At 41.7% G+C, this 26,343-nt stretch overlaps 2 protein-coding genes across 2 annotated transcripts in view; both read left to right on the top strand.

The window, feature by feature from the left end:
* The first annotated feature begins 31 nt into the window (after positions 1-31).
* On the top strand, positions 32-15,384 carry LOC109902920 (dual specificity protein kinase Ttk-like). Its single transcript, XM_031838080.1, has 22 exons — positions 32-561; positions 1,979-2,201; positions 2,737-2,843; positions 3,344-3,487; positions 3,865-3,960; positions 4,103-4,187; positions 6,838-6,932; positions 7,127-7,349; positions 7,474-7,580; positions 7,698-7,865; positions 10,948-11,114; positions 11,338-11,477; positions 11,935-12,067; positions 12,266-12,358; positions 12,558-12,715; positions 13,438-13,589; positions 13,734-13,858; positions 13,968-14,042; positions 14,185-14,361; positions 14,470-14,569; positions 14,705-14,790; positions 14,877-15,384. The coding sequence occupies exons 1-22, from the start codon at positions 471-473 to the stop codon at positions 14,961-14,963; spliced, it is 2,832 nt and encodes a 943-aa protein (XP_031693940.1). The 5' UTR covers positions 32-470; the 3' UTR covers positions 14,964-15,384.
* Positions 15,385-20,074: 4,690 nt separating this feature from the next.
* The window catches only part of LOC109902209 (2-oxoisovalerate dehydrogenase subunit beta, mitochondrial), a 76,988-nt gene continuing 70,719 nt past the window's right edge, over positions 20,075-26,343 (top strand). The window contains exon 1 of the mRNA XM_020498372.2: positions 20,075-20,544. Coding sequence (XP_020353961.1) covers positions 20,349-20,544 — 196 coding nt within the window. The 5' untranslated portion in view covers positions 20,075-20,348. The remainder of the gene's footprint in view (positions 20,545-26,343) is intronic.

Genomic DNA, 26,343 nt, shown 5'->3' with positions numbered 1-26,343 from the left:
AAGTAATTGGAAGTGGTGATTTTTAAACTAAGTGTGTTATGAACAGACAGACGTTTTTTTGTAATGAAGTATAATTCTTTCACGTGAAAGTACATTTGTAGAAAATGTGAGATTCGTTTTAATCTAATGTACGGTGTAAAAAAAAAGTGATTTGGATTGCTTTTTAGCTTTGCACGTCTTTGTGCTCCGCAACGATCCGTAGCTAACTTGATAGAGCTAACGTTATTAGCTAAGCTAGCTTTGCTTTGGCCAGACAATATGCAGATGGTTAGATACCTAAGGGCGTTAACTTAGCTACACATATCCCAACCAGCTGGTTATTTACACCAGGGTCCGTTTTATGCTTGTTAATTCACACATCAGAAGTATATATCGCACTATAGCGTATACGTCATATTTGTGTGTATAGATAGCTAGGCTCACAGTCAGTAACGTTAGCTGCCTCGACATATTAGCTACATTCTGCAGAGATGTTGGAGGAGGAGCATACAGACAGAGAGCACCAACTTGCCATGTTATGTCAGAAGCTCGACCGAATTAAAACAAGATATCTAATCGAAGGTAATAACACGTTTTCATACGTTCCATGGCGAAGACAAAATGCGTCATATATTGTACATAATGATATGCCCGTATATAAGACCACTAAGTTTGCAAATACAGTATCAGTCAAAAGTTTGAACACCTACTCATTCCAGGGTTTGTCTTTGTATTACTATTTTCTACATTGTAGAATAATAGTGAAGACAAACTATGAAATCACACATGGAATCATGTAGTAACCAAAACTGTCAAATGTGAGATTCTTTGAAGTAGCCACCCTTTGCCTTGATGACAGCTTTGTACATTTTTGGCATTATCTCAACCAGCTTTATGAGGTAGTCACCTGGAATTCAATTAACAGGTGTTCATTGTTAAGTTAATTTGTTGAATTTAATTCCTTCTTAATGCATTTGAGCCAATCAGTTGTGTTGTGACAAGTCAATACGGAACATTTCAAGAACTGAAAGTTTCTTCAAGTGTAGTAGCAAAAAACATCAAGCTCTATGATGAAACTGTCTCTCATGAGGACCACCACAGGAAAGGAAGACCCCGAGTTACCTCTGCTGCAAAGGATAAGTTCATTAGAGTTAACTGCACCTCAGATTGCAGCCCAAATAAATACTTTACAGCGTTCAAGTAACAGACACATCTCAACATCAACTGTTCAGAGGAGACTGCGTGAATCAGGCCTTCATGGTCGAATTGCTGCATAGAAACCACTACTAAAGGACACCAATAATAAGAAGAGACTTGCTAGGGCCAAGAAACACGAGCGATGGAAATCTGTCCTTTGGTCTGATGAGTCCAAATTTGAGATTTTTGGTTCCAGCTGCTGTGTCTTTGTGCGACAGAGTAGGTGAACAAATTATCTTTGCATGTGTGGGAACCACACATGAATTGTGTGAATTTCGATATGCAATCCCATCTGGTTTGCGCTTAGTGGGACTATCATTTGTTTTTCAACAGGACAATGACCCAACACACCTACAGGCTGTGTGAGTGCTATTTGACCAAGAAGGAGAGTGATGGAGTGCTGCATCCACAATCACCTGACCTCAACCCAATTCAATGGTTTGGGATGAGTTGGACCGCCGAGTGAAGGAAAAGCAGCCAACAAGTGCTCAGCATATGTGGCAACTCCTTCAAGACTGTTAGAAAAGCATTACTCATGAAGCTGGTTGAGAGAATGCCAAGAGTGTGCAAAGCTGTCATCAAGGCAAAGGGTGGCTACTTTGAAGAATATAAAGTATTTTTATTGCTAAAACATTTGGTTACTACATGATTCCGTATGTGTTAATTCATAGTTTTGATGTCTTCACTATTATTCTACATTATAGTAAAAATAAAGAGAAACCAGTGAATGACTAGGTGTGTCAACTTTTGATTGGTACTGTAAATGGTCACCCACTGTCTTTTTCCTTGCATTTTCATGCAGATGAAACTGATAATATCAACCAGGCCATTGGCTCAAATTCCCCTGAAACGTGTCTTGCATATCTGATGGACTTGGAGAAGAAAGGAGACCCTCACTTGGATCCTAGTCATCTCACAAAGCTTACAGACTTCTATACCCGTGTATTCTCAACTATGCCACTGGGAAAACACTGCAAAAATGAGAGCTATGCCAGAATGCTGGTCAGATTTGCAGAGCTGAATGTGTGAGTGATCCGTGATCATACTTTTCCATGAGAGGGTTGAGCCTTGTTTTGCAACATGTTCCTCTGTGATTGTACTTGAGCTACATCAGTTAAAAATACAATGTGTATATTAATAATATTTAAAGTGGCAATCTGGGATTTGGGAAAACAACAAAGTGGGCGCCCTGACACTTTTTGGTTAGCAGCTGAGGGATAAGGTTAGAGAAATTTAACCACTCAAATTCATGGATGCAAGGACTGACCATCCATGAGTTCAAAATGATATTTTTATCCATGTTATGAAGCTATTCAGTCTTTGTTTACAATTACATGGTTTACAAATAAGTTTAGATGTTGGGTTCTGATGATTTACGACAGTTGAACTAAGCTCATGAGAAATGTATACTAGTAAATGTATTTTCTTCCAAAAATCAATGGCTAATTTCCTAGTTTAAATCCAAAAAATGGATGTACCAATCCCAGATTGCCCCTTTGAAAAGAGCTCTTTTTAGTATTTAGTTTAGGTCTGTCAAATGAGTCCTTTAATATCTTTCAGAATCCAAGAAACCAATGGGGCAGAGGACAACTTCAATGTTGCGACTACACACTGCCAGGATTTTGCTTTTGTCCACATTGCACACGCTCAGTTTGAACTGTCTCAAGGTAGAGAGATGCACAACAATCTTAGGTTTGACTGTCGTAGATGATTTATACACACAGATGACACAATTTGGGTTATTTACTAAACTTTAGCTCCATGGATTTACCAGCTTTCTCATATTGATAAATACTCAGACACCCATAGCAACTATTGTATCTCTAACATCTTATTTATTTACTGACGATACATGCATCAGTCCAATCTGTGAAGCTCACATTCAGAAACTCCATAATGCTGCAGGAAAGTACTATTGGTAGGTAGCCTAGTGGTTAGAGCGTTGGGCCAGTAACCGAAAGGTTGCTAGATCGAATACCCGAGCTGACAAGGTAAAAATCTGTCATTCTGCCCCTAAACAAGGCAGTTAACCCACTGTTTCCCGGTGATCTGTCATTGTAAATAAGAATTAGTTCTTAAATGACTTGCCTAGTTAAATAAATGAAAACATCTAATCAGTAAGTTTATTTTTTATTATGTATATTTCTTTACTCCCCCATCTCAAAAGGCAACACAAAGAAAAGTACTTGGATACTTCAGAGGGCCATTGAACTGAGTGCCAAACCCAACGACCTGCTGGAGGCTGCTATGCAGAACTTGACTTTGGGCAAAGCAGAACTTCTTTCCTCTGAGGATAAGGAAAATGTACCAGGTTTTTTTTTTTTATTAACCTGAAGACCATCGGGGAGGCAGGTAGCTTAGTGGTTAGAGCATTGGACTAGTAACCAAAAGGTTGCAAGATTGAATCCCTGAGCTGACAAGGTAAAAATCTGTCGTTCTGCCCCTGAACAAGGCAGTTAACCCACAGTTCCTAGGCCGTCATTGAAAATAATATGTTCTTAACTGATTTGCCTAGTTAAATAAAGGTAAAAAAGAAAAAAAATCTTGATTTATATAATAAATAAATACATGACCATGTTTCTTCAGCCTAGATTTTTTTTTATGCAATCACAGCTTTTATGCTACTTTAGTGTACTAGTACTGTATATTAATTGTCTTAATGTTTTGTCAAAACAATTTTTCCTTCAGTCTCAACTTATAATACACATGGTTCTGCGAAAAATGGAACAGAATTTCGCAAAGTCTCGAGAAACTCCGACGGTACAAGCGGCTTGAAGCTTTCCAGTATTTTTTCTTCAGGGTAAAATAATTGTTTTGTTTTTTACAGTTCCAAGTTCTCACACCAAGCTTCTCTCTTTGTTTTGCTTTACATTCTTCTATTCTGTCTCGTGAAAAACAATTGACACAGGTCTTCTCATTCTCTTAGAACAATGGAACCACGGAATGGACCCCAAGAGGACAAGGTTCCAGCTTGGAGTTCTGGTTCTCAACGAAAGAGAGCCGTTGGCATGGTTAGTTTTTATTAGTAGTAGTGTTGGGGTGGTGGTAATTGATACAGTTACATATCGCAATATGTTTTGGGACAATAATGTATCGATACTTTGACAAGTATCGATTGTTTTTTGTTAGGTAGCGTTAGCTAGTGCTAGTTGGCTGTACCTGCGGCAAAACTCGGATTCTTTTCATCCTATAGCTTGTTCTCCATATTATTTTTAAATAGTGAGGCAACATCTTGTCTCATCTTGTCAGCCATTTTTTTCATGACTGATCAAAACTCGTTTTTTTATTATGGCTCTCTCTTGTCTTTGCAGCAGACATATAGTGAGGGTTATGTTTGGAACATCAAATCCCAATTAAATCACAGTATCGAATCACAATGCATATAGAATCGTGAGAATCGCAATACATACCGTATCGGTACCCAAGTATCGTGAGAATATCATATCATGAGGTGCTTGGCAATTCCCACCCCTAGTTTTAAAGTAGTTTTTCTATCACTTCTCTGGTTTTAAATAATATCCTGTTCTTTATTATCCTGCATCTAGGCAGGGAGAGAGAGCAGTAGACTACAGGCAATCTCAGAAATGGATGATGATGACAGTGATGGAAGACAAGTGAAGATGGATGCTCTCATCTCAAGTAGCTTGTCCAGGTAAGCATTCTTTACCGATGTCAAGGGAACACTATCAGAACACACAGGATTACAAAACTGATGAATGGAACTTTGTTTTAGGCAAACTTCTAGTTCAAGTGCGATGTTATCCTTGTCCTCGGCCAAGAAGCATGTTGAAGATGGGGATTTCCTCAATCTAAAGGTTTGTGAATGAAAATCCCCACCTTTCAGTTGTAATTATAGATTGTTGAAGAATGTTCTAGTGCCTGGCCCAACTGTTTACAATTATATACAATAACATGGAGAGCAGAGCATAGTAAAGTGACATCTTACATAATCTTATTTTAAAGACTGGAGTTGATTGGGACAGTCATATATACAGTGCCTTGCGAAAGTATTCACCCCCCTTGAACTTTGCGACCTTTTGCCACATTTCAGGCTTCAAACATAAAGATATAAAACTGTATTTTTTTGTGAAGAATCAACAACAAGTGGGACACAATCATGAAGTGGAACGACATTTATTGGATATTTCAAACTTTTTTAACAAATAAAAAACTGAAAAATTGGGCGTGCAAAATTATTCAGCCCCCTTAAGTTAATACTTTGTAGCGCCACCTTTTGCTGCGATTACAGCTGTAAGTCGCTTGGGGTATGTCTCTATCAGTTTTGCACATCGAGAGACTGAAATGTTTTCCCATTCCTCCTTGCAAAACAGCTCGAGCTCAGTGAGGTTGGATGGAGAGCATTTGTGAACAGCAGTTTTCAGTTCTTTCCACAGATTCTCAATTGGATTCAGGTCTGGACTTTGACTTGGCCATTCTAACACCTGGATATGTTTATTTTTGAACCATTCCATTGTAGATTTTGCTTTATGTTTTGGATCATTGTCTTGTTGGAAGACAAATCTCCGTCCCAGTCTCAGGTCTTTTGCAGACTCCATCAGGTTTTCTTCCAGAATGGTCCTGTATTTGGCTCCATCCATCTTCCCATCAATTTTAACCATCTTCCCTGTCCCTGCTGAAGAAAAGCAGGCCCAAACCATGATGCTGCCACCACCATGTTTGACAGTGGGGATGGTGTGTTCAGGGTGATGAGCTGTGTTGCTTTTACGCCAAACATAACGTTTTGCATTGTTGCCAAAAAGTTCAATTTTGGTTTCATCTGACCAGAGCACCTTCTTCCACATGTTTGGTGTGTCTCCCAGGTGGCTTGTGGCAAACTTTAAACAACACTTTTTATGGATATCTTTAAGAAATGGCTTTCTTCTTGCCACTCTTCCATAAAGGCCAGATTTGTGCAATATATGACTGATTGTTGTCCTATGGACAGAGTCTCCCACCTCAGCTGTAGATCTCTGCAGTTCATCCAGAGTGATCATGGGCCTCTTGGCTGAATCTCTGATCAGTCTTCTCCTTGTATGAGCTGAAAGTTTAGAGGGACGGCCAGGTCTTGGTAGATTTGCAGTGGTCTGATACTCCTTCCATTTCAATATTATCGCTTGCACAGTGCTCCTTGGGATGTTTAAAGCTTGGGAAATCTTTTTCTATCCAAATCCGGCTTTAAACTTCTTCACAACAGTATCTCGGACCTGCCTGGTGTGTTCCTTGTTCTTCATGATGCTCTCTGCGCTTTTAACGGACCTCTGAGACTATCACAGTGCAGGTGCATTTATACGGAGACTTGATTACACACAGGTGGATTGTATTTATCATCATTAGTCATTTAGGTCAACATTGGATCATTCAGAGATCCTCACTGAACTTCTGGAGAGAGTTTGCTGTACTGAAAGTAAAGGGGCTGAATAATTTTGCACTCCCAATTTTTCAGTTTTTGATTTGTTAAAAAAGTTTGAAATATCCAATAAATGTCGTTCCACTTCATGATTGTGTCCCACTTGTTGTTGATTCTTCACAAAAAAATACAGTTTTATATCTTTATGTTTGAAGCCTGAAATGTGGCAAAAGGTCGCAAAGTTCAAGGGGGCCGAATACTTTCGCAAGGCACTGTATCATTGTTGATTTGCTCTCTCAGACACCTATCATTAGCCCTGAGCCACGCCCATGGAAGGACATGGGAACGGTGGACTCCACCACTACACTGCTGCACAGGCAAGAAAGGAGAGATGACACTAGGATGGAAGGTATGTACCTTAACATTGAAGTGAAACCATTTTGGCCTAGTTGTTGACGGTGCAAAAAAGCTTGTTTAGTGAGCAGCATTAGTTGGCGCACACCAACATATTCATAGAGGTGCGCACTAACGGAATGGTAAACTTGTGGAAAAAATGTATTCTCACGCATATCGAGTTTATGTTCTCTACTGTTTCAATGGTAGATACCACTGACAATATAAACCAGATAATTGGTTCCAACTCCCCTGAGGCTTGCCGGATGTATCTGACCAAGCTGGAGAAGAGGGGCAATCCTCAGACAGACACCAACCTTCTCCTAAAGCTGAAGGACAGCTATTCCAGAGTCTTCTCCAGACTGCCATTGGGAATGTACAGCAACAGTGAGAGCTATGCCAAGATGCTGGTCCGATATGCTGAACTCAAAGGGTGAGTGTACTTCAGGATGTTTTGGGGTATAAAAAAAAAACTGCATATATTCACATACGTTATCCAGTGTTCTAGAATTGGTTTGATGACTATACATAAAAAAATTAAACAATGTCCTCCGTAGCATTGATGACCCAGATGATGCTCGGGACAACTTCATCGTTGCGAGATCCAACTGCAAAAGCTTTGCCTTTGTGCACATAGCACATGCTCAGTTTGAGGTTGCTCGAGGTAGATTGCTCTTTTTAAAATGAATTTTACATAAACGATTGTGCATAATATATGGTTTAGACACTGAACATTTATATTTTGATACTAAAGAGATTTTTGTTCATATTCTTCCAAAAGGTCAGGTCAAGAAAGGCACGTCAATACTACAGAAAGCCCTCCAGGTGAACGCAAAGCCCACTGAACTAATTGAGACTGCAATGCAGAAACTAAAAGCTGGGAATTACCAGTTTCTCCCCGCAGAAGACCGAGAGAGTCTCCCAGGTAGGTTTCATTTAAATTTAGTCAGTTATGCTGTATGTCTTGGTGGTGTTCATTAGGGCCTGGAATGGAAAATGGAGTCCCTCTCTGTTTTCTCCTGTTTGGTACCTAATGAACATGACCCTGCGTATGCCTTATGGCTAACGCAACATGGTGTGATGAAAGAAACATACAGGAACTCAAATCCTTCTGTTCACCTGATTTAGAATTCCTCACAATCAAATGTAGACCGCATTATCTACCAAGAGAATTCTCTTCGATTATAATCACAGCCGTATATATCCCCCCCCAAGCAGACACATCGATGGCTCTGAACGAACTTTATTTAACTCTTTGCAAACTGGAAACCATTTATCCGGAGGCTGCATTCATTGTAGCTGGGGATTTTAACAAGGCTAATCTGAAAACAAGACTCCCTAAATTTGATCAGCATATCGATTGCGCAACCAGGGGTGGAAAGACCTTGGATCATTGTTACTCTAACTTCCGCGACGCATATAAGGCCCTGCCCCGCCCCCCTTTCGGAAAAGCTGACCACGACTCCATTTTGTTGATCCCTGCCTACAGACAGAAACTAAAACAAGAGGCTCCCACGCTGAGGTCTGTCCAACGCTGGTCCGACCAAGCTGACTCCACACTCCAAGACTGCTTCCATCACGTGGACTGGGATATGTTTCGTATTGCGTCAGATAACAATATTGACGAATACGCTGATTCGGTGTGCGAGTTCATTAGAACGTGCGTTAAAGATGTCGTTCCCATAGCAACGATTACAACATTCCCTAACCAGAAACCGTGGATTGATGGCAGCATTCGCGTGAAACTGAAAGCGCGAACCACTGCTTTTAATCAGGGCAAGGTGTCTGGTAACATGACCGAATACAAACAGTGCAGCTATTCCCTCCGCAAGGCTATCAAACAAGCTAAGCGTCAGTACAGAGACAAAGTAGAATCTCAATTTAACGGCTCAGACACAAGAGGCATGTAGCAGGGTCTACAGTCAATCACGGACTACAGGAAGAAATCCAGCCCAGTCACGGACCAGGATGTCTTGCTCCCAGGCAGACTAAATAACTTTTTTGCCCGCTTTGAGGACAATACAGTGCCACTGACACGGCCTGCAACGAAAACATGCGGTCTCTCCTTCACTGCAGCCGAGGTGAGTAAGACATTTAAACGTGTTAACCCTCGCAAGGCTGCAGGCCCAGACGGCATCCCCAGCCGCGCCCTCAGAGCATGCGCAGACCAGCTGGCCGGTGTGTTTACGGACATATTCAATCAATCCCTATACCAGTCTGCTGTTCCCACATGCTTCAAGAGGGCCACCATTGTTCCTGTTCCCAAGAAAGGTAACTGAGCTAAACGACTACCGCCCCGTGGCACTCACTTCCGTCATCATGAAGTGCTTTGAGAGACTAGTCAAGGACCATATCACCTCCACCCTACCTGACACCCTAGACCCACTCCAATTTGCTTACCGCCCAAATAGGTCCACAGACGATGCAATCTCAACCACACTGCACACTGCCCTAACCCATCTGGACAAGAGGAATACCTATGTGAGAATGCTGTTCATCGACACTATAGTACCCTCCAAGCTCGTCATCAAGCTCGAGACCCTGGGTCTCGACCCCGCCCTGTGCAACTGGGTACTGGACTTCCTGACGGGCCGCCCCCAGGTGGTGAGGGTAGGCAACAACATCTCCTCCCCGCTGATCCTCAACACTGGGGCCCCACAAGGGTGCGTTCTGAGCCCACTCCTGTACTCCCTGTTCACCCACGACTGCGTGGCCACGCACGCCTCCAACTCAATCATCAAGTTTGCGGACGACACAACAGTGGTAGGCTTGATTACCAACAACGACGAGATGGCCTACAGGGAGGAGGTGAGGGCCCTCGGAGTGTGGTGTCAGGAAAATAACCTCACACTCAACGTCAACAAAACTAAGGAGATGATTGTGGACTTCAGGAAACAGCAGAGGGAACACCCCCCTATCCACATCGATGGAACAGTAGTGGAGAGGGTAGCAAGTTTTAAGTTCCTCGGCATACACATCACAGACAAACTGAATTGGTCCACTCACACAGACAGCATCGTGAAGAAGGCGCAGCAACGCCTCTTCAACCTCAGGAGGCTGAAGAAATTCGGCTTGTCACCAAAAGCACTCACAAACTTCTACAGATGCACAATCGAGAGCATCCTGGCGGGCTGTATCACCGCCTGGTACGGCAACTGCTCCGCCCTCAACCGTAAGGCTCTCCAGAGGGTAGTGAGGCCTGCACAACGCATCACTGGGGGCAAACTACCTGCCCTCCAGGACACCTACACCACCCGATGTTACAGGAAGGCCATAAAGATCATCAAGGACATCAACCACCCGAGCCACTGCCTGTTCACCCCGCTATCATCCAGAAGGCGAGGTCAGTACAGGTGCATCAAAGCTGGGGCCGAGAGACTGAAAAACAGCTTCTATCTCAAGGCCATCAGACTGTTAAACAGCCACCACTAACATTGAGTGGCTGCTGCCAACACACTGACACTGACTCAACTCCAGCCACTTTAATAATGGGAATTGATAGGAAATTATGTAAATATATCACTAGCCACTTTAAACAATGCTACCTTATATAATGTTACTTACCCTACATTATTCATCTCATATGCATACGTATATACTGTACTCTATCATCGACTGCATCCTTATGTAATACATGTATCACTAGCCACTTTAACTATGCCACTTTGTTTACATACTCATCTCATATGTATATACTGTACTCTATACCATCTACTGTATCTTGCCTATGCTGCTCTGTACCATCACTCATTCATATATTCTTATGTACATATTCTTTATCCCCTTACACTGTGTATAAGACAGTAGTTTTGGAATTGTTAGTTAGATTACTTGTTGGTTATTACTGCATTGTCGGAACTAGAAGCACAAGCATTTCGCTACACTCGCATTAACATCTGCTAACCATGTGTATGTGACAAATAAAATTAGATTTGATTTCATCCTGACTACAAAGTGATAACGGCTTAAAGCTTGCAAACCTGATGTAAGTTTTAGTTGAATAGATGCCTTATGTGTGTTTCTTTTTTTAGAGCCACTGTCTCACGGGTCATTGAGTCTGTCAAACTATGGTAGAGAGAGGGAGCCGGAGATTCCCACCCGTTTACCTCTGAGCCAGACACAGCCCAAACCCTCTAGCATGGAGCTGTCTTCAGGGTGGAAAATACCAGCCCATGTAAGCAGAGTCGTGTCTCCAGAGGTTTGGCTTTCCATTTTATTTTTGGGGTTACAACTATGTTATCAACATGGAAGGTGCTGGCATCAAACACCAATTTAGTTTGTTCATTCTTATGACTGAGTTAAAACCTCTCTCTTTTTGCCTCTGTTTTGACACTCTTAACACTAATATTTTTGTTTTCTTTTGGGTTCTTCTATTTTAACCTCCTGAGTTTAACGTTGTGTGTGTGTTTGGTCGTCATCAGGAGAAGCACACCCCTCCTGATTTCACGCCCATTCCACGTCTGGTGGACTCTCTACCCACCCCATCACTTCCTCTCCCGTCCAGACTCAACCCACCCGTCGCCTGCCAGATGCCCAACTACAAAGACACCAGGGCCAACAGGTGAGGGGGTGGATAGGACATGTATATAACATAACAACTCTTATACAATGATCCTAATCACCATAATCGAATGATTCTATTCGATCAGCTCTTGAGATACTAGGAAATGGTATTGTCAGTGTTGGGGAAGCTAATCTGAAAAGATGGTTTATCACGCTACCAATTACTTCCCATTGCAAGAAGTTGAGCTACTTTAAAGCTGCCTTCAAGAAAAATATAGTTGAACTAAAGTTACTTTGAGAACTACCTTGTGGAAAAATTATCATATTTAAATCTGAACTGTCATAATGCAAATGTAAGACTGCCATCCATACTGTGACATAAGTAACAGTCACGGCAGACAGTGTAGTGAGATCTGTGAGTGCATTTAGTCTTGGAATCCAGAGGAAAGATGGGAAGCAGTGATGCAAAAAAAAAGAGGACTTTCTTTGACATTTGAATTCCCCTCTCCTCATAGTTACTTTACCCCTGGGGTCAAGAGGAACTCCCCATATGCGGGCCCTCTCTCAGCAGCCCATAAAGCCGGCCCTGCCCAGCAGCAGCCGTGCACCCCCCTCAGCCAGGTGTCCTATGCCCAACAGACCCACCAGGTAAACCACAAATGCCATCCATGGGATTTCCCTGATCACTTGACCTGAACAGGCAAAACGCAATCAGGTCAGGAGGAACTAAGTCATGGCCCTAGTTATGTTCTCTTTTTGGGAGTTTGCTGTTTAAATTATAGGCCTATTGTCAAATGAAATGTGGACTCTATGGTTGAATGACTCTGCACTTGTCTGTTACTTCAGGGTTCTGCCGTTGCTCTCTCAAACGAGTCCATTGTGATAAAGGGCAAACGGTTCCTCGTCCTGAAGATGATTGGCCAAGGTGGATCCAGTAAGGTAGGGGTTAGTTGTCTTGTTCATTAGGGCACAATGTAACAAAAGCTCTCATAACATTGTGCAACAGAAAACAAAAGGACAATTTAAGATGGTACTTCCTTGTTTCAATTTGTTTGAAACCTGAAGATACCAGGGTTGGTTTTTTGGCTAATTGGATGTTTTTTCAGCTGGTTTGATGGTAGGTTCTCTGTCTTTTCAGGTGTACCAGGTTCTGGACCAACGTAATCAGCTGTTTGCTGTGAAGTATGTGAACCTGGAGGAGGCTGATGCCCAGACAGTGGAGAGCTACAAGAACGAGATAGAGCATCTCAATCGCCTGCAGCAGTACAGTGATCAGATCATCAAGCTGTATGATTAGTGAGTGTTCACTACTCTGACTTATTCAGCTAGGGTACATTTATTATATTTTTTGATGAAAATGGATACACATTCGTATACATCCAAAACATAAGAAAAACTTGTGGTACTGGTACGTACATAAAAATAAAATACACATGGCCTAAATAAAATTAAAAAGTAAAGAATTACACAACGTATATTTTTTTTACCCCATTTTCGTGATGTCCAATTGGTAGTTACGATCTTGTCTCATCAATCTTGTATCAACTCCCCAACGGGAGAGGCGAAGGTTGAGTCATGCGTCCTCTGAAACATGACCCGCAAAGCTGCACTGCTTCTTAACACCTGCTCGTTTAACCTTGAAGCCAGCTGCACCAATGTGTCAGAGGAAACAGTTCTACTTGACGAGTGAAGTCAGCTTGCAGGCGCCCGCCACAAGGAGTTGCTAGAGCGCGATGAGCCAAGGAAAGCCCCCCGGCCAAAACCCTCCCCTAACCCGGAAGACGCTGGGCCAATTGTGCGCCGCCCTATGGGACTCTCGGTCACGTCTGGCTGTGACACAGCCTGGGATCGATCCCCAGGCTGTAGTAACGCCTCAACACTGCGATGCAGTGCCTTAGACCACTGTGCCACTCGGGAGGCCCCGACACAACGTATTTTGATTGTGGTCCTCTGTTCCATCCCACTATACATGTCATGTGATTCCCAGTGAGCAGTGCTTTTTATCTCTTTTATTCCAGTGAAATAACCAACAGCTACATCTACATTCTGATGGAATGTGGTAACCTGGACCTCAGCACCTGGCTACGCAACCGTAAAACTGTCAACCCGCTGGAGAGGAAGTTATACTGGAAGAATATGCTGGAGGCAGTCCAAACCATCCACAAACATGGTTATTATCTCTCCATCTATCTTGAACTCTGTATCTCTCTTCGTCAGTATCCCTTGTGTTTTCTAAGTTCCTCATACCCAAGCATTGCAGTCTCTATGACAACCTTTTTCTTTAACTTTTTTCTGTAACTTTTTTTTTGTGTAGGTATTGTCCATAGTGACTTGAAGCCAGCCAATTTTGTGATTGTGAATGCCTCGCTGAAATTGATCGACTTTGGCATTGCAAACTGCATCCAGCCTGATGTGACAAGCATTATGACAGATTCTCAGGTAAGAGCACAACCCCCATCTCCAACTGTAGTTAATAATGTATGTATACATAACCAGAAGCTTTCCAGAATAAGGATATTGATCTTCAAGAAAAAAATCCTCAACACAGGTTGGGACCTTGAACTACATGCCCCCTGAAGCCATCAAAGACACTTCATCCCAGCCAGGGAAGGCAAGCTCTAAGGTTGCGCTGATGTCCCTTCCTTCTTATCCAAAACAATGTATTTTTAATACACGCATATTCCATATGGACTCATTTATATAAATGTTGGAAGATTATGCATGTTTAATGATGTATAATGAATCTCTGTTGATTTGATTCATAGATTAGTACTAAAGGTGATGTGTGGTCCCTTGGTTGCATCATGTACTGCATGACCTATGGGAAGACTCCATTCCAGACCATCACCAACCAGATCACCAAGCTACACGCCATCATTGACCCGACCCATGAGATGGAGTTCCCTGACATTGCAGAGAAGGATCTGCTAGATGTGTTGAAGGTGAGCGATTCCATTCATTCTGCAATGTATTGGCTTTTTGGTTGAGTTTTGATTTAGTGTGAATTACATGGATAAATGGGATCTGGTGGGTTTTTCTCCTACCACCAGAGGTGCTTGGTACGAAACCCAAGAGAGCGGATTTCCATCGCAGAACTGCTGGAGCATTCATACCTAAAGCTTCAGTCTCAGCAACAGTCACCTGTGCCAGGTACATAAACGCGCACACATTATGCATATTTATACCTCATACCTGCCATAATAACAAGTGTTTTTAATTTATTTTTTAAATAAGAGAAATGATTGCACCAACTTTCATTTTGTCTGCCTCTTTATCTCCTTTCAGCACCTTCTGACAATAATGATCTGAAGAGGATCCTCAACGAGCTCGCTGCCTTACAGTCTCCCAACAGCATTGCCAGGGCTGCTAATGTAAGCATGACCATGTGGAATTTCCAATAATAATTGTCTTATCGTCGTTTACTTTAACTGACTGGCGTCTTCTCTGCAATCGACAGAACTTGGCGAAAATGTGCAACAGTGGTCGGAAACTGGACGCTGCAGGGTGTGTAAAGTCATCCAGCCATCTCAACTGGAAGATGTAGATGCTCCACTGATGGCCTAAAAAAAAACAAAGGGGTCAGCAGATGGGACTCCATTCCTAGCCTAAGTCGAGCTTTACCCAATAGATACACTGCCCATTCCATGCTTCAGCACAACCCGAAAAATACATGCTGTTTGGCAGTACATTGGCCCTGTTTGAATACTTTGAAAATGTTTCCTTCCCCTTTTTAAAGTAATCACTGATCTGTCATGTCTGGAATGGTGAAAGCTATGAAGTGGAACCTTTGCTTTTATTCTATCCAAGTATGTTAGATCAGCGATAACACAGAGGATGGGAGGAAAGAAGGAAGCATTTGAACTGTTTTTAAGCAGGGTCCATCAATGCCCTAGAGAGCTCTACCATCTCCATGTTTTATTCTCTCATGTCTTCATGACTTCCCCTTGCTCGCATCTTGAAGGATACGGATCTATACTTTTATTTTTAAGATGGACACTTTTTTGTGTTTCTTTACTTTGCACATTTTACTGTACTCTCAAACATGTAACTACAAAAAAATGCTCAACAAATGAAATAGCTAACTGTATTATTGATGTTTCTTTCTTTCAGCTGTCAATTTCATCTGTAGTTATTTATAGGTGTGTGTATACACAGTTGAAGTCGGAAGTTTACATACACGTTAGCCAAATACATTTAAACCCAGTTTTTCACAATTCCTGACATTTAATCCTAGTAAAAATTCCCTGTCTTAGGTCAGTTAGGATCACCACTTTATTTTAAGAATATGAAATGTCAGAATAATAGTAGAATGATATATTTCAGCTTTTATTTATTTTATCACATTCCCAGTGGGTCAGAAGTTTACATACACACAATTAGTATTTGGTAGCATTGCTTTTAAATTGTTTAACTTCGAGTAGCCTTCCACAAGCTTCCCACAATAAGTTGGGTGAATTTTGGCCCATTCCTCCTGACAGAGCTGGTGTAACAGAGTCAGTTTTGTAGGCCTCCTTGATCACACACACTTTTTCAGTTCTGCCCACAAATGTTCTATAGGATTGCGATCAGGGCTTTGTGGTGGCCACTCCAATTTCTTGATTTTGTTGTCCTTAAGCCATTTTGCCACAACTTTGGAAGTATGCTTGTCGTCATTGTCCATTTGGAAGACCCATTTGGGACCAAGCTTTAACTTCCTGACTGATGTCTTGAGATTTTTTTATTTTTATGGCGGTTTTGGAGCAGTGGCTTCTTCCTTGCTGAGTGGCCTTTCAGGTTATGTCGATATAGGACTCGTTTCTCACATTGGATATAGATACTTTTGTTCCCGTTTCCTCCATCTTCACAAGGTCCTTTGCTGTTGTTCTGGGATTGATTTGCACTTTTTGCACTAAAGTACGACAGAACGTGTCTCCTTCCTGAGTGGTATGACGGCTGCATGGTCCCATGGTGTTTATACTTGCATACTATTGTTTGTACAGATGAATGTGGTACCTTCAGGCGGTTGGAAATTGCTCCCAAGGATGAACACGACTGGTGGAGGTCTACAATTTTTGTTTGGCATTTTTCTTTAGATTTTCCCATGATGTCAAGCAAAGAGGCACTGAGTTTGAAGGTAGGCCTTGAAATACATCCACAGGTACACCTCCAATTGACTCAAATGATGTCAATTAGCCTATCAGAAGCTTCTAAATCCAGGACATCATTTTCTGGAATTTTCCAAGCTGTTTAAAGGCACAGTCAACTTAGTGTGTGTAAACTTCTGACCCACTGGAATTGTGATATAATAATAACATGCACAGGTAGCATACATTGTAATTTATTTGACAATCAGATGAAAACATCATGTGTTGTGTTCATGCCAAATTAGAAGCTAAATTGTTTTTTTTACAGTTAAATTAAGTATTTATTATTAGGCCCTGCCTATAGTTTATTATGTTTATGTCTATGTGAGTAGCATGTTAAATGCAAGAGTCATGGATTTACATAGGACTACAAGATTATTTGGTCTAAAATTCAAAATCACATTAGATTGGTTGTGGTTTGTGATCGATTACAGTAAGGTAGGCTTGTATGAGAATTTAATGATGGTTTGATGGTGGCTGTGGTAACTCATAACAACATAGTTTTGTCATCCCACAATAAAAAAGTAATTGTTTAGCACATCCAGAGTGTCGGTCAGCAAAAAATTATGGTTTATGAAGTTTATTTGATCAAATATACGTTTCGTAATGGTTAAGTTGTTACGAGTGTACTGATATAATGGTTTTTTGTTAGTTTTTTACCCCCTTTTTCTCCCCAATTTCGTGGGATCCAATTGTTAGTAGCTACTATCTTGTCTCATCGCTACAACTCCCGTACGGGCTCGGGAGAGACGAAGGTTGAAAGTCATGCGTCCTCCGACACACAACGCAACCAAGCAGCACTGCTTCTTAACACAGCGCATCCAACCCGGAAGCCAGCCGCACCAATGTGTCGGAGGAAACACCGTGAACCTGGCAACCTTGGTTAGCGTGCACTGCGCCCGGCCCGCCACAGGAGTCGTTGGTGCGCGATGAGACAAGGATATCCCTACCGGCCAAGGCGTCCCTAACCCGGACGACGCTATGCCAATTGTGCGGTTACGACAGAGCCTGGGCGCGAACCCAGAGTCTCTGGTGGCACAGCTGGCGCTGCAGTACAGCGCCCTTAACCACTGTACTATAAGGGAGTTGTCTCGAGATGGTTATGCATATTCGTTAAATTAGTTGGGAGCATCGCTATCCATTGAATACAGGTGGGTGACGTCAACAACCCTCGTGCTTATTACATCACTTTACATCACTTTTACATCGAATATTCAAAAACAGATTTACAGTAATGAGATGTATCCACCAATCCAAAGAAAGGATGAGCGGAAGCTAGACAGCCCGCCGTTCCGTTTGGTGGACAACGATTCCCAGTGCCAGGGCGGAGAGACTATCTTGTCAGTATATCCATAATCTTTGGCACAACTTCATTACCTTAATCAAATGCTGTGTTTGAGAGCGTCAAAACCATGATGTATCATTGTTAAATTGTGACTGACTTACTGATCTACAAAGACTATTGAGTTGTTATTTAGGATGCACGGTGATTTGTTCCTGTTCCCAAGAAAGCTAAGGTAACTGAGCTAAACGACTACCGCCCCGTAGCACTCACTTCCGTCATCATGAAGTGCTTTGAGAGACTAGTCAAGGACCATATCACCTCCACCCTACCTGACACCCTAGACCCACTCCAATTTGCTTACCGCCCAAATAGGTCCACAGACGATGCAATCTCAACCACACTGCCCTAACCCATCTAGACAAGAGGAATACCTATGTGAGAATGCTGTTCATCGACTACAGCTCGGCATTTAACACCATAGTGCCCTCCAAGCTCGTCATCAAGCTCGAGACCCTGGGTCTCGACCCCGCCCTGTGCAACTGGGTACTGGACTTGCTGACGGGCCGCCCCCAGGTGGTGAGGGTAGGCAACAACATCTCCACCCCGCTGATCCTCAACACTGGGGCCCCACAAGGGTGCGTTCTGAGCCCTCTCCTGTACTCCCTGTTCACCCACGACTTGGTGGCCACGCACGCCTCCAACTCAATCATCAAGTTTGCGGACGACACAACAGTGGTAGGCTTGATTACCAACAACGACGAGACGGCCTACAGGGAGGAGGTGAGGGCCCTCGGGAGTGTGGTGTCAGGAAAATAACCTCACACTCAACGTCAACAAAACTAAGTAGATGATTGTGGACTTCAGGAAACAGCAGAGGGAACACCCCCCTATCCACATCGATGGAACAGTAGTGGAGAGGGTAGCAAGTTTTAAGTTCCTCGGCATACACATCACAGACAAACTGAATTGGTCCACCCACACAGACAGCATCGTGAAGAAGGCGCAGCAGCGCCTCTTCAACCTCAGGAGGCTGAAGAAATTCGGCTTGTCACCAAAAGCACTCACAAACTTCTACAGATGCACAATCGAGAGCATCCTGGCGGGCTGTATCACCGCCTGGTACGGCAACTGCTCCGCCCACAACCGTAAGGCTCTCCAGAGGGTAGTGAGGTCTGCACAACGCATCACCGGGGGCAAACTACCTGCCCTCCAGGACACCTACACCACCCGATGTTACAGGAAGGCCATAAAGATCATCAAGGACAACAACCACCCGAGCCACTGCCTGTTCACCCCGCTATCATCCAGAAGGCGAGGTCAGTACAGGTGCATCAAAGCTGGGACCGAGACTGAAAAACAGCTTCTATCTCAAGGCCATCAGACTGTTAAACAGCCACCACTAACATTGAGTGGCTGCTGCCAACACACGGACTCAACTCCAGCCACTTTAATAATGGGAATGGATGGGAAATGATGTAAAATATATCACTAGCCACTTTAAACAATGCTACCTAATATAATGTTTACATACCCTACATTATTCATCTCATATGTATATGTATATACTGTACACTATATCATCTACTGCATCTTTATGTAATACATGTATCACTAGCCACTTTAACTATGCCACTTTGTTTACATACTCATCTCATATGTATATACTGTACTCGATACCATCTACTGTTTCTTGCCTATGCCGCTCTGTACCATCACTCATTCATATATCTTTATGTACATATTCTTTATCCCCCTACACTTGTGTGTATAAGGCAGTAGTTTTGGAATTGTTAGTTAGATTACTTGTTGGTTATTACTGCATTGTCGGAACTAGAAGCACAAGCATTTCGCTACACTCGCATTAACATCTGCTAACCATGTGTATGTGACAAATAACATTTGATTTGATTTGTATATCAGTCAGTCTCGACTCGCTTTTAAAATTGGCTGCAATGTCGAAAAGTCAAGGTGGATGTTCGATTAATTTTGCCCGGGCGCCCGACTAGGCGTGTTTTGCACCGGCTGAAAGTAGATTGTTGACTTCGGGCTAGAATCGGGTGCCCGCTCTGTCGGACGGCGAAGTTGGCTCAAAATAAAAATGATGTAAAAAGCACGTGTAGTAATGAGTATGATTCTGTGTTTTCCCATGCAAAGTGATTGCTTTTGATACAATGCTTTATCTGACATCCAATAAAACAAACATAAAACATATATTTGATGGAAAATGTATGTTGTATGTTTCTGGACGATACCATGCTGCCTTGTTGACAACATCAACCGACCGGCGCAGATCACTGTTGGATATGAGAGGCGCTCCTCCCTACCCGCTTTCGCCAGACGACGTGACGGACACTTCAACGCGGGCCAGGGTAAAATAGGTCCCTCAAGTATTCAGGGTCGATTGGACAAGAGGCTTAACCCTCTGAAACCACCCACTGTTTCAACCAACTACAGCCCCTTTCGACTAAAAAGGGACGCTGTCATTATTATCTTCTTCCTGTTCAGTCCACTCACAACAGCAATGGCGGCTGCTGCACGGTTTCTTCTCAGAGGTGCAGTCTCCAAAGCCTCCATCGCGAATGTAAATGTCGGTGCTCAGAGCTCGTTTGGGATCACACTGCTGAGTTTATCCCCGAAATGCTCATCCAAAACTAAAACACAAAGAAGGAATGCTGCGCACTTCACCTACCACCCTGACCCTGTCCCCACAGAGTATGGTAAGTGAAATGCCCTTGCGTTCTAAAATAATTTCTCATACAGCCAACTATCTTTGCTGAAATGGTGAAGATCATTTGAAAATATCTTCAATTCGTGGTCTGTATTTTTTTTTTAGCTAGCTATCTAACTAACATAACATTAGCTAGTTGGTTATAACGTTATTCCAGCTGCATTCCTGCTTAGATTTTTCTGTTGGCTAATTGGCTGTGTTGCATGCCCATACTTCTGTTTGGCAGATGTAGATGGCCGTCACATGGCTCTTTCAAGGGTATCAGTGAGCATTTCTGGCAGTGGACAGCTGTTTGGAGCTGCTAGGAAGTAATTCATAATAATTTCCTTTTTTTTCTTCATGTGAATACATTAATATATGAAGGGGGAACATATATATATATATATATATATATATATATATATATATATATATATATATATATATATATATATATTTTTTTTTTTTCAATACAGCTAATTCATGAGTTGAATCAACAGCTATGTTTAAACCCTTTCTCGTGCTTGGAGTCTTCAGATTTGGCACAAAATCGAGTGACATAAAACACAACTTTTCTTTCCTACATGTATGATACATCTACCAACATGCACATATTTACCCCGACTAACTGGCGCCCTACACATTGACTCTGTAACGGTTCTCCCTGTATATAGCCTCACTATTTTACTGCTGCTCTTTAGTTATTTGTTACTTTTGTTTCTTATTTTTTACTTATATTTTTCTTAAAATTGCATTGTTGGTTAAGGGCTTGTAAAGTAAGCATTTCACTAAGGTGCATGTGACATAACATGTGATTTTGATACTGTTTGTTGTTATCATATACTATGCATTTTACAATTGAATTATACATTGATCCTGGGAAATTCCTGGATATTGCTGTGACTCACTTTTTTGTGTGTGGAGACCTCAGAAGTCTACTGTAACATTTCGTATCTCCCAATGTTAGTTACAGTGTGAAGTTTTCAAAGGCTCACATACATGAAGTTTATGTGATTGCTAAAAATTCTATGCTTAAACCATAAAGATGTACTTTAATATGATTAATAAAACACAAATTGATACTGTCATTTTAACAGGGTTTTTCAATAATTACCCATAATTGTTTTCGTTAAGTGGAGACATTATCGCACAACATCAGCTGATTCAGGAAAGGATTTTTCTGAATGACAAGTCAAGTGGTAAAGACCTTTGTGATACTGCACACAATTTAACAACAGCCAAAGTGCGGGAATTAATGTTCATCTCAAGGATTGACAGAACATTTGTGTCTGTTGGAGTGGTCACGATAATTAGCCTACTTCGTGGACAACATTAAATCAAGATTCCTGAGGTAAAGATTAGGGTTCGTGTACGTTATGATTGTTTGTTTTCCGAGTTAAAAACGGCCTGTTATTAGTTTGAGAATATAAAACAAAACAAAAAACAACTTGATATTTAGATGGTTAAATGTGGAATGCCTGGTCAAGTGCACAGCCAACACTTCCCGTCCTTTCAAAGTAGGTCACCCTTAAATAAAAACTAAAAAAAAAAAGACTAGGCTAGTCAGTTAAGAACACATTTTTATTTTCAATGACTGCCTAACAAAAGTCAAAAGGCCTCATGCGCAGACGGGGGCTGGGATCAAAATATAGGACAAAACACGCATGACAAGAAGCATCCACAACTGTCAGTAACTGTCCATGATTTGATTCTTTGAATAAAGAGCGAAAACGGTCCAGTGAGTTTTTTGCTGTATGTTCCATTCGCTAGCTGCAGTGAACTGAAAAGAGCCAAAGTGCGGGAATTAATGTTGATCTCGATGAGGGATGTGTGTGCTTTGGGGACCTTTTAGCAGAATGTGACTGGCAGAACGGGTGTTGTATGTGGAGGACAGGGGCTGCTGTAGGTATATCAGATAAGGGTGGGGAGTGAGGCATAAGATGGTTTTATAAATAAGCATCAACCAGTGGGTCCTGTGACAGGTATACAAAAATGAGGAGTATAGAGGGCAGTGATGTGTCCGATAAGGAGCATTGGTGGCAAATCCGATGGCTGAATGGTAAAGAACATCTAGCCGCTCTAGAGCACCCTTACCTGCCGATTTATAAATTACGTCTCCGTAATCTAGCATGCGTAGGATGGTCATCTGAATCAGAGTTAGTTTGGCAGCTTGGGTGAAAGAGGAGAAATTTCGATTGAGGAAACCAAGTCTAGATTTAACCTTAGCCTGCGGTTTTGGATTATCTTGGCAAAGGAGAAATGCTCTCTGACAGGGATGTAAGCACATTTCTGCACAAAATTTGAGTGAACTAAGCTTTTTGTGCATATGCATTTATTTCAACTAACACTTTACATTTTGCGTTTAGATTTTTGCTCAGTGTAGTATCAGCTGTCTGTATCTTCCTGACAGGTGGTTCTTTTTTTTACATTTTAAAGAAACTAAATATGCTTCTCTACATTTCTGCTGAAGTCTGGGTAAAAGATTGAAAGGAATAGTTCCTGGATGTTACAAGACTGTGTTAGCCCTCTTCGCTAAAGCCCATAGGGATGAGATGAGGAAGGTAATGTAAAGGATGACACACTGCTTGCTTCATGAGTACCGCTTCCCCCTAATTCAGCTTATATCCAAAGTTGAGCTCAGGACCTCTGCTTCAGACATGTCTGCCCTTTACAATAAAATATACAAAACATTTGAAGTGTGGCGTCCCATCAGGCTATTCATTTTACTGCAATCAGGGTCACAGTGTTTATTGGTAGTCTTAAACAAATCTACTTTGAAACAAAAGTATAGACCTTACACACATGGTAATGTTCTTTAAAAAAGACACCTGTACCATGTCAGATGTAGAGTTGAAATGTATTCAATTTTGAGTTTGTATCCCAATATTACACTTTTATACATCACAGAGGACTAAATTATAATGAAACTGTTTGACATAGAAACATCCCCCCCCCCCCCCAAACAAAAATGAAATTATGAAAAATATTAACATTCCACCCATGGGGGCACTAGGTAATTTTACTGCAGGAAACAGTAAGGATTCTTCAGTAGTCTGTTGCCATTCAACGAGGGATGACTTGTTTCCAGCCAAACTGAAGTATGCGGACACCTTTAGTTTAATGTCTCTGGCAAGGGCACATATTATAAGGGTAACGTGACTGACTGGGTTAAGACTTTGTTAGCCTGCGGAGCTAAGGCCTAGGCTTTGGTTCTGTGACTTGCGACGCTTTCGTGATGAGTAACTTGTTAGACCTGAAAAGTTGCATTGTGTGGTGCACTGGAGACCTGAGTTCGAACCCCATCAGTCAAACTAATACGTCTTCAGGTCAAAGGCAATAATGTTGCACATCACATGCATGGATCACTAATCCACCTCTGTTGCAGTCTCATTGGAGTACACAGAACCTTCTGCTTCTGTTTGCCAAAGAAAGTGTTGTTGTGCAGTAGGCTTGAGGTTGAACCCAGTCAGTCATGTACAAAATTATTGGTACCCTTAATCAAGATGAGCAAAAAATATTGTCTAAAATAAATAATGCAAATCCTGTTTTGCATTGCAAATGTTTTATTGTATGCAACAAAAAAAAAAGTATATTTTATACTGAAACAATTGCCCAGAGAGATTTTGTTTAACAAGTGACAATATTTATTCTAAAGATATGGGTCAAAATGATTTGTCTCATGCTTGAATTTTTAAAAATTGTATATACCTTTTAATACCTCCACCTTGTGAGGATGATGGCATTGAGACTTTTTCTAAAATGTTTAATGAGACTGGAGAACTCCATACATAATATTTCCAGATCCTTGATATTCTGACATGGCCATTGCAAAATGTAGATTTTTGTGGTCAATTAACAATTTCTTTGGATTTCGGGTGACTTGGGGTTATTGATTTGCTGGAAGATCCACCTCCGGCCAAGTTTCAGCCTCCTTGCAGAGGCAACCAGTTTTTTTGGCAAAAATATTAGGGTACTGGTTAAAGTTCATGATGCCGTTGACCTTAACAAGGGCCCCAGGACCAGTGGAAACAAAATGGCCCCATTAAAATCAGATCAACCACCATACTTTACAGTCGGTATAGGGTTATTTTCTGCTTATGCATCCTTATTTTGACCCCAAACCCACAACTGGTGTGCGTGGCCAAAAAGCTAAATTTTCATATCATCCAACAAATGTAAACGCCTAGAGTTTGATAAACTGCATTGGCACTTGGATTGGAATTGGTGCTATGGTCAGATGACGTGAGAAATGGTTATCGGAGCCAAATAGCATTTCTTGTCACATATAACGTGTCCTGCCCATTCTGTGAAGATAATGCAGGAGGCACAACCATGTTCCAGTGTGTCTAAGGTTTCAGGAATAGGGTCATAGTAGCTTATAGCCCAAGCGGTTCAAACGCTAGTCAAGTTCATAGGAAGAAAATAAATTCAACATTTTGATTTGATTTATTAGGATCACCATTAGCTGACACCAATGGCAACAACAAGTCTTACGGGGGTTCGACACATAACGAAAAATACTATACAATTTACATTTAAAACATTGTGTGTGTATCTATCTGTTACACATACATGTCAGTACATACCAACAAGTAGGTCACACATGAGGGAGAGGCGTTGTGCCGTGAGTTGTTTCTTTATTATATATTTTTTTAGACCAGGTTTGCTATTCACTTGCGCTATTTAAGATGGGAGTTCCATGCCTTCATGGCTGTGTACGTTTCCTTGAATTTGTTCTGGACCTGGGGACCGCGAAAATATCCTTGGTGGCATGTCTGGTGGGGTAAGTGTGTGTAAGTTGACTATGCAAACAATTAGGATTTTCCAACAATGTTTCTTAAAGAAACAAGAAGAAGAAGTCAGTCTTTCCTCAACTCTTAGCCATGTGAGACTGGGACAGCATAGTATTAATATTAGCCCTCTGATTACAATGAAGCGCAAGACGTGCCAGTTGCAGCTTAACCGTTTCTTTCTTTGCAGCACTTGACCATATGACTGGACAATAATCAAGATAAAACTAGAGCCTGCAGGAATTGCATTGTGGAGTGTGGTGTCAAAAAAAAATCTGAGCATCTCTTTATTACGAACAGACCTCGCCCCATCTTTACAACCTTTTGAATCTATGTTTTGACCATTACAGTTTACAATCGAAGGTAACACCAAGTAATTTAGTCTCCTCAACTTGTTCAACAGTCACACCATTCATTACCAGATTCAGCTGAGGTCTAGAACTTAGGGAATTATATAATGCTCTTAATTTTAGAGCTGTTCAGGACCAGTTTTATTTCTGGCCACCCATTCTAAAACAGACTGCAACTCTTTAAGGGTTTCAGTGGCTTCATTAGCTGGGGTTGCTGATGCGTATATGGTTGAGTCAGCAGCATACTTGGACACACATGCTTTGATTAATGCCAGTGGCAGGTCATTGCTAAAAATAGAAAGTGTAGAGGGCCTCGAGTGCTGCCCTACGGTACACCACACTTTACATGTTTGACATTAGAGACGCTTCCATTTGAAAAAAGCTCTGAAAAGCTATAACACATACAGTACCAGTTAAAAGTTGGGACACACCTATTCATTCAATGGTTTTTCTTTATTTTTACTCTTTTCTACATTGTGGAATAATATTCAAGACATCAAAACTATGAAATAACACATGGAATCATGTAGTAACAAAAAAAAAGTGTGTGTATGACACAAGTACATTTTCCACCAGTTGTTTAAAACAGATTATTTCACTTATAATTCACTACCACAATTCCAGTGGTCAGAAGTTTACATACACTAAGTTGACTGTGACTTTAAACAG

Source organism: Oncorhynchus kisutch, linkage group LG13, assembly GCF_002021735.2.
Source record: "Oncorhynchus kisutch isolate 150728-3 linkage group LG13, Okis_V2, whole genome shotgun sequence".
NCBI classification, from domain to species: Eukaryota; Metazoa; Chordata; class Actinopteri; order Salmoniformes; family Salmonidae; genus Oncorhynchus; species Oncorhynchus kisutch.
This window is presented reverse-complemented; position numbering and strand designations above follow the sequence as displayed.